Genomic DNA, 10,124 nt, shown 5'->3' with positions numbered 1-10,124 from the left:
GGGCATACAACATATAAAGTATTCATGGTATACACAGTATATATTACATGTTATATGTCAAAAATGACATTTGACATACTCAGAAAGAATGGGTGAAAAATGGGAGAGAGTGACATCCTCCAGCCAAATATTAATAATGTAACACATTTCAAAGCTTTTTCCCAGCAGGGAAAACAACATTATTGTACCTGTAGCTCGTCTGACAGGCTGCTCCAAAGCTGACAGAAATACATTGAAGGACCATACAATGTATGTATGTGTGTATGTGTGTGTGGTGTGTGTGTGTGTGTGTGTGTGTGTGTGTGTGTGTGTGTGTGTGTGTGTGTGTGTGTGGGAGAAAGAAAAAGATCTGTCATTTCTTTAGTATGGTGAGGTTGGTGTCGGCGTCTGCTTCACTATACCTGATGGTAGACACACACACACACACACAAACACACACCTGTCTCTCTCTTCCCTCTGTCAATCACGAAACCCGTCTCACTGTTCAATTACTTACAACATGCCAGTTCCTCTGCATCAATCTACTGTTCTACTCCTTTTATTCCTCTAGTTCAACATCCACTCTCATCACTCCGTTTGTCCATCTCTAAGCAGCACTGCTGTATATGTGTGTATAAACACATCAGGGAGCTAATAAAGCAGAAATGAGGCCAGCAGCAGTGGAATCTCATATGTGGTGTTCATGTATGAGAGATAGAGGGAGAGACAGTGTATGGCTGGCCTAACAACTTCTATCCTGTAGTGAGATACAGTAACTATCCTCCGTCTGCTGTCAAATGGGTTTCCTGAACTCCCCCAGGACCCATAGACCCCCCCCCCCACCCCCCCCCCCCCCTTCCTTTTGTTATTTTCACAAACTATCTTTTATTTTATGTTTTTTCCAGTTGCTTTATTCCCTCTGCTTAATATTTCCCATTTTTTCAGAATGTGTTACAATCTCTCATTTTTACCTTTGGAAATGATTTTAAGCTTCACAAAAGAAACATTTTTCAAAACGTTGTTCATTATATTTTTATGGATAATTTAGACTACTGATACAGTATAGTGCATCTTGTGTTATTATCTTGTCAGGTTGTTTGTGGAACCAAATCCTGGTTCAAAGTATTTCCTGTTGAACTGCAGTAAACAGTGGAGGAAACATATAGGATGTAGTTGATTTAATGTCTAATGGTCACTACATTCAGACAGAATGAACAAAATATATTGTTGATGAAAGAAAAGGCAAAGCTGGTTAGAAGCTAAACACATTTATATGATACATACCTGAATATCATCAACTCCTTTAACTTTCCCTCTTTTGTTCCAAACATCACCTCCATATTCTGCTTTATTCTGCCTTTATGAATGAGTCCAACTGTCAAAAGCAGAAAATGTTTTTCTCGTCTGTTTCTCTGCAAGTTACCTCACAGTGTGGGTGAACAAGCCCAGAAAAATAAGATAGTGACATTATGCGCACCATCAGTCCATATTGCATGTTCTGACCATTGCACAACTCCCTGAGGGAGCTCTACCAAGAGATTTCAGAAATATTCTGAAGCATCAATGTTCCCTCTGCTGTGAAAAGAGAAGCCAAACGGTGCTCAGTAATACACTTATAAAACATGTTCAAAGGCAGTTCAGGAATGGAAAATGTTCTTCAATAAAATACATTCTGAAAAAGATAAAAGAAAAAAACTTTTGGTATGTTCATGAATAAATGTGTAATAGGAATTTCACTAGAATCTTCTTTTATGTGTATTTTTACAGTATTTAGAAATGATAATAGCATATTATTATAGTTCATTTCTAGAATGTTCTCACAGTCCTCCTCAATGTTTACACACGACTCAAATACTCAACATTTTTCTGCACCAAATACAATATTATTGTATTTTATTACTAGATTTTGTCTCTCAGAGTATTTATTTGACTGAAAAATGTTTTAACCCTCCTGGATCTGCATCAGGCAACATGACAAAGAGAAACAGTTACATCATGTTGACGTCATTATATGTTTAATTCATGGTGACACTCGAGAACAAATACACAAATACATCATCAGTGTCTGAAGAAACAGTCACCACTCCCATAAAATACTGTATATCCAAAAAAATATGTTATAAAATGTATAAATGTTATGTATAATGTTATAAAATGTAGATTATTGAGAGAAAAAGAGTTATATCATAACAAGGCCAAGACCAAACAGTATTTACAGTAAGAGAGCAGATAGACACACTTCCTGATAGACAACATTTAAATAAAATGTGATTCTAAGTCTCTGTCAGTTAAATTCTTTATAGTGTGAATCTGGTGTCCTGCAGCTGATTGGACAGTAGGATGGGATGTGTGTTTACTGTTCAATATAATGAACAATATGTTTACATGTTGAAGTGTCTTTGAGGAAGATGATGATGATGATGTGATACAAAAAAAAAAAAACATCCTTTGGACAAAAGTGTTTTCAGAATGTAAAGTCGTCATTTTTAACAAGATTATGTCATTTTGCTCATGACAGCAGTTTGATAATTCCTGCAGAAGATATGTTAATATATATTATTCATATTTCATTATTCATTATTCACTACTTGTCATCCACTACAGCCGTTACTATAAGAAACTGAAACCTTTGTGATTTTTAACAATGTAAAACAATGATGAAAAAACTAAGATTGCCAGAAAAGCCTCCTAGCAACAACAACAGCAACAGCAGCAACAGCAGCAACAGCAGCAACAGCAACAGCAGCAACAGCAGCAACAGCAGCAACAGCAACAACAGCAACAGCAGCAACAGCAGCAACAGCAGCAACAGCAGCAACAGCAACAGCAGCAACAGCAGCAACAGCAACAGCAGCAACAGCAGCAACAGCAACAGCAACAACAGCAGCAACAGCAGCAACAGCAACAGCAGCAACAGCAGCAACAGCAGCAACAGCAGCAACAGCAACAGCAACAACAGCAGCAACAGCAGCAACAGCAGCAGCAACAGCAGCAACAACAGCAACAGCAGCAACAACAGCAACAGCAGCAACAGCAACAGCAGCAACAGCAGCAACAGCAGCAACAGCAGCAACAGCAACAACAGCAGCAACAACAGCAACAGCAACAACAGCAACAACAGCAGCAACAGCAACAGCAGCAACAGCAGCAACAGCAGCAGCAACAGCAACAGCAGCAACAGCAGCAACAGCAGCAGCAGCAGCAACAGCAGCAACAGCAGCAACAGCAACAGCAACAGCAACAGCAGCAACAGCAGCAACAGCAGCAGCAACAGCAACAGCAGCAACAGCAGCAGCAACAGCAACAGCAGCAACAGCAGCAACAGCAGCAACAGCAACAACAGCAGCAACAGCAGCAACAGCAACAGCAGCAACAGCAGCAGCAGCAGCAACAGCAACAACAACAGCAGCAGCAGCAGCAGAGTATCTGCATCACATCATAACTTATTAAACTCTTTCCTCTAAAATAGTTCCTTCAGCTGTCTAACTAGCTGTGACCCTTTGACTAACTTCTTACGTCAAGCCATGAATTTTCATCCATGAACAGCAAGGGATTATGGGAAATTATGTTTGTTAAAGACCAATATTAGATCATTACTTTAAAAACTACCATCCTTATCTAAACATATGAAGCGAGTCACATGACAAACTGTTCAGAAAAACTTCACAGTTACAAACGTCAACGGGATTTTAACGAGGTTTTCTTACTTGTGGAACAGAAGCTGAAAGTTCCAGTTTGACTCTCTGTAAACATAGTTTATATGATGTTTGTCACATACTGTAGAGTGTTTGTGTTAGTATGCATTGCTGGTAGAGTGTGTGTATACTGTAGAGTGTTTGTGTTAGTATGCATTGCTGGTACAGTGTGTGTATACTGTAGAGTGTTTGTGTTAGTATGCATTGCTGGTACAGTGTGTGTATACTGTAGAGTGTTTGTGTTAGTATGCATTGCTGGTACAGTGTGTGTGTATACTGTAGAGTGTTTGTGTTAGTATGCATTGCTGGTACAGTGTGTGTATACTGTAGAGTGTTTGTGTTAGTATGCATTGCTGGTACAGTGTGTGTATACTGTAGAGTGTTTGTGTTAGTATGCATTGCTGGTACAGTGTGTGTATACTGTAGAGTGTTTGTGTTAGTATGCATTGCTGGTACAGTGTGTGTATACTGTAGAGTGTTTGTGTTAGTATGCATTGCTGGTAGAGTGTGTATACTGCTCCAGTGTTGTTCTAAGTGCACTTTATTTATTTGCTGCGTTTCATTTGAGTGTCCAGAGTCTGAGTGTGAAATTTATATGCACTATATATTTGATCATATTTGTGAGTCCATTTAAGCGGGACCATACAGATAAATATTGTTCTATAAAGGAAAGCAGAGCAACAGATGTAATGTTTACAGGCACATCTAGCTGAAGCTAATTTGTTCTTATTTAGGCTTTTAAATTCAGGTTAAAACAGCACAAATATCAAACTGAATCAGGATCAAAAACAGGATATAAGTGCCTCAATAATTCTTACAAAGGAAGGAAAAAAGTCATGTGTGTGGAATGTTCACTACTTTCTCTCCACAACCTCACAAAGCAGCGCGTCACATGCAGCAACACAATTACCTCACACTATTTAGTGTCTATTACTCAAGAAGTGAATAAGGGAGTGAATGTGTGTGTGTGTGTTTATGATATTCACACAACGTTCCAGAAAGTTTGAATGTGTTCAGCATGTTCACACGGTGTGGTAGATCACTCACAGAGTGTTGTGGGACGGTTCCACTATATATTCGAATGTTGATTCCTGAGGACTGTGCCGAGGCTTTGTGCGTCACTCACTCTCAGACACCTCTTTCAACTCATGAGGATTAGTTCCCAGCTCTCACTCGCTCTGTAATTATATAGTTCTTCAACACATCTGCACTCGAGCACATGCGGGCAGACACACACACACACACACTCACACACACTCACACACACACACACTCACACACACACACACTCACACTCACACACACACACACACACACACACTCACACACACACACACACACTCACACACACACACACTCACACTCACACACACACACACACACACACACTCACACACACACACACTCACACTCACACACACACACACACACACACACACACACACACACACACACACAGACACACACACTCACACACACACACACACACACACACACACACACTCACACACACACACACACACAGACACACACACACACACACACACACACACACACACACTCACACACACACACACACACACACACAGACACACACACACACACACACACACACACTCACACACTCACACACTCACACTCACACACACACTCACACACACACACACAGACACACACACACACACACACACACACACACACACACAGACACACACACACACACACACACTCACACACACACACACACACTCACACACACACACACACACACACACACACACAGACACACACACACACACACACACACACACAGACACACACACACACAGACACACACACACACACACACACTCACATAGACACACAAATATTTATTCCGTTCTACATCTGCTCACAGACACACGCATGTGCTCACACATATGTGTACACATCACACACATGCTCTGTCATCTATCCAGCGTCAGTCTCATCAAATCATCAGTCAGTCAGTCAGTGATGTTTATATGAGGAATAGAGAGACGGCGTCGGAGTGAAGGGAGGTCTGCCAAACAAAGTGAAAAACATCAGAGACAATAACAACAGCAGCAGCCACTGCAGCATCGCAGCTTTCTCTTTCCCTGCCTGCCACAGCTCGGCTTTGTTACTGAATAGTTTGTTGTGTGTGTGTGTGTGTGTGTGTGTGTGTGTGTGTGTGTGTGTGTGTGTGTGTGTGTGTGTTACACGTTGCAGGGAAGAAAGCCAGCAGGCAAGGCGGTATCCAGGCCACTGCCTTGTTTTGATGTGGTCATGCTAATTAAAAAAGGAGCTTTTCTGCCAACACCAAGGAAAACACACAGGAAAAAAAAAAACCGATAGAACCATTTCATGAAGGCAGCAGTAGGTTGCAGAGCTGCGTTTGTGGGGGGTATGAGCATGTTTCTGCATCTACATTCATGGTGGGGCAGAAAGCAGAGAGAACGTGAATTGTGAATTTTTGCTGATGTTTTTATGTTCTGTGAGGCTGCTGGATAAACACACTGGCAGACTGAGAGTGAGTGAGGCGATGAGGTGCTGGGGACATAAGGGAGTCTTTTTTGGATCTGACTCAGACTACTGGCTCAGACTGAATGGTGACGTCAGCACAGGCTTTACTAAGGATGGAGGGATCGAGGGAAAAACAGAGGGAGGCTGGAGATGACGCCCTGAGGGAGGTATAGGGATGAGAAAGATATTAAGGAGGGAGGGAGAGAGGATAGAGAGAGAGAGAGAGCAATAAGAGGCCTACCACATATATCTGGGTGTGACTTCGGAAACTGCAGCTAAGTGGGTTTAAGACAGATAAACAGACAGTCAGAATGAGAGACAAAGAAGAAGGAACGGAAGAGAATAATTCCTCGGCGCAAAGGAGGAAGACAAAAGCTGAGAAAGAAATTGGTTTATTATCTTGGCTTAGAGAGAGAGAGAGAGAGAGAGAGAGAGAGAGAGAGAGGAGAAGAAGAAGAAAAGGTAGTGAAGGCAAAAATAGACGGAGAGAAGAAGGAGTGATGGCAGAGAGATAGAGAGAGAGAGAGAGAGATTATGTCAAATCTTTGCTCTATAGCCTCTATTTAAAATACTCGTCAATAACCTCCAGTGCTTTATGAGTCAGTTGTGAACGAAGCCTCATCATGAAGTAGAAACAAATGCACACGTACTCACACCTGGTAACAAACATCATCATTTACATCTTCTCTTTCGTGTCGGGTTTTATTTTTGTTTTTTTTAATATTGTATTTCAGTTATTTATGCTTTCTGTTGGCTTTGTACAATTACTTTTTAGCTTCATGTGGTTTCACTGCCGGTTCACCAGCATCTCTTTCTGTCACTTAGATTCTTTTTTTTCTTCTTTATGGATGAGACATTTTTATAAATCCCCGAGTTTCCTGGTGTTACCGACGTTCAGTGTGTGTGTGTGTGTGTGTGTGTGTGTGTGTGTGTGTGTGTGTGTGTGTGTGTGTGTGTGTGTAAATAATTAATCCTCTTTTTTTTAGACTTCTGAGTGAAACAGGTAGCTGTAATCTCGTGTCCTCATCTCCTGTCGTGATGACATCAGAGCTATCGGACCGTTCTTTAAGCCAGTAAATTGGTGATGTCATGAAACGTGGCCGTGCGCTCTGATTTACCACGGCGGGCCGACCGGTCGTCTCCATCACTGGCTGTTCTGAGCAAAGTTGTGGTGGCGTGTCAGTTTGTGTCCCCCCAGTCCACAATTTGCACTGATGACAGGTGACCGATGATGAAGGCACCGGGGCAAGAAATTAAAAAGCACAGAGGCGAGAAAAGAAGGAGGATTGTAGAGAGAGAGAGAGAGAGAGAGAGAGAGAGAGAGAGAGAGAGAGAGAGAGAGAGAGAGAGGAGACTGGTGGGTATTGTTATTAGAATATGACAGACATCCTAACACACGGAGTTTTAAACCTTTTAACTTTTCACTTGACCACAGACGTACTGGTGGGCAACAGACACCAGTACAGACGTACTGGTGGGCAACAGACACCAGTACAGACGTACTGGTGGGCAACAGACACCAGTACAGACGTACTGGTGGGCAACAGACACCAGTACAGACGTACTGGTGGGCAACAGACACCAGTACAGACGTACTGGTGGGCAACAGACACCAGTACAGACGTACTGGTGGGCAACAGACACCAGTACAGACGTACTGGTTTACATTAGTTTGTGTGTGTTATATGTGAATATTGAACAAAAAATGAAATTAGCTCTCATGCATATTTCATTATGCAGATTGTAGAATGATAGTGTAAGAAAAGTGACTTGAGGGGTTCGGCATGCTCATTAAAAATATCTCAATGGGAGAATGTGAATGTTTGAATGTAAATGTGGCCTGTTTGACAGGTGTGCAGAGAGGAGAAGACGGAGAGACAGAACAGTTGTACTAATTGAAAGAAAATATTCAGATGAGAGGAGAAGTGGCTCATCAGCCTTCTTAAAATAGACATTTTCTCCTCATGTGTCCTTTGTCCCTATTCTTGCACATAATATATTCTTCATTCACGTTATTTTAATACTTTATTTAAACCAGGAAGTGCCATTGAGATAAAGTGGCACTTCACTGTGGGCTAGCATTTTACCTTATTGCATGTTTCTATCATGATAATATATGGACTCTAACTGTCCCCCTACAAATCATCTGTTGTTGCAGGGACCGGCCTTAATTACAAACACTTACACATAAATGTCATGCATGCATTTTTATAGCCACACCCGTACACGTGTGCAAACACAAACCCTCACAGGCGTATAGGGAATATATGTAAAGTGCGCTGCCTCACATAACCTGCGTTAATAAGAGTGAGAAATACTTACTTTCTGTGTGTCAGAGGAGAGAGCCCCCCTGGTAATTACAATTAATTATCTGGAGTCTGGGGCAAAATACTCTTAAAGCCATAGGTTATGGTTCTTGCTCTTGCACACACACACACACACACACACGCACACACACACACACACACACACACACACACACACACACACACACACACACACACACACACGCACACACGCACGCACACACGTCAGAAGTGTCCTTGTGCAGCGGCTCTTCAGCAGCCATTAGTGTAACAGGTGTGCCAGTGAGGACATATTGTCGGCTCTCTTGTCAATCTAAAGGCTCCGTAACGCAGATGACTCTTGAGTGTGTGTCAAGGTGAATGTATCGTATTATTTGAGTGGTTATAATACGTTTCATTGTATATTACATCACATGTGCTGTATGTCAGGGTCTGTGTGTGAGTAAGTGCTTCAGACTAACAGAGACATACATATTTTTTGTGTGTGTTTGATCACATGTATCTGTAATCATATCTTCCTCTTGTGCTGATCTTCTCTGTCCAGATGCAACAACCGGACCCAGTGTGCTGTGGTGGCCGGCCCTGACGTCTTCCCTGATCCTTGTCCTGGCACATATAAATACCTGGAGGTCCAGTATGAGTGTGTTCCTTACAGTAAGTTTGATCTTTTATTACTACCACACACAGGCACTTACACCAGCCATACATACATCACTCCACTATTATAAAGTATTAATCAACCTACTGTATTTTAAATGTCAGTGAAATTTAAATAACCTCATTTAATTATCTTGATACGTGTTTAAAATCAGACTGCACAGTATTTCATACTGATTCATCAACAAACAAACATGCAGTTTCTAATGTGAGAGCCAGAGTGAGTTTATATGGGAAGTTATGATGCACCAGTGCTCACTGGGGAAAGTCCAAGAGAGGAAGGAAGAGGAAGATGATGATGACAGATGGCTACGTGACCTTTGCCCGTGTGATAACATTCTGGGAGGTCGTGTTCAGTGTAGTGAAACATTAAAGGGATGTGATGGCAAAATATGCAACTGGGAAACTTTTTTTTTTTTTTTTTTTGCCAGCATAGTTTTCTCCAAAATCTGGTTTCCAGCTCACTGCACAATAAATGCATAAAAGGTTCAGAGTGGAGATTAAAGACGTCTATATGTTCTTGATGTTTATTGCACATTATATTCTGACTTAGAGGCAAAGAAGCTAAAGCTCAACACCTGGAATCTCAACTGATTCCATCACTGCTGTTACTTTTCTAACACAAGAGGTGTAAAGATTTGCTTTGCTCACATGGGTGGAAAACCCGACCAGAGAACAGCGGAACAGGTGAAAACACACAAAAACATAATGTGTGTCAAAATTACAGCTCAAATTCAGTGAGAGAAGAGCAGATGTTAGTCAGTCAGAGTCAGAGACGTACGTCTGATTGAAGAGTCCAGTCCAGTTGTAGACCTGCTGCACAGACCCTGAACTTTATTTTGTGTCAGATTCCAAACATAAAGAAAATAAACAATATTCATTTATAATGTAACAAATTAAACTTCTTAAATGTCTCTGTATGACATGCCTTTGACAGTTATTGTCACGGAAACGTAGATATAAA

At 41.4% G+C, this 10,124-nt stretch overlaps 1 protein-coding gene across 1 annotated transcript in view; it reads left to right on the top strand.

Annotated features, from left to right (window-relative positions):
• adgrl3.1 (adhesion G protein-coupled receptor L3.1) overlaps positions 1-10,124 on the top strand; it is a 130,726-nt gene that overhangs the window by 49,670 nt on the left and 70,932 nt on the right. The window contains exon 5 of the mRNA XM_067578478.1: positions 9,048-9,157. Within this exon, the coding sequence (XP_067434579.1) occupies positions 9,048-9,157 (110 nt within the window). The remainder of the gene's footprint in view (positions 1-9,047; positions 9,158-10,124) is intronic.

This window comes from Thunnus thynnus, chromosome 3 (genome assembly GCF_963924715.1).
Source record: "Thunnus thynnus chromosome 3, fThuThy2.1, whole genome shotgun sequence".
Classification (NCBI taxonomy): Eukaryota; Metazoa; Chordata; class Actinopteri; order Scombriformes; family Scombridae; genus Thunnus; species Thunnus thynnus.
Note: the sequence above shows the minus strand (reverse complement) of the source record. Positions and strands in the feature narration are given on the sequence as shown.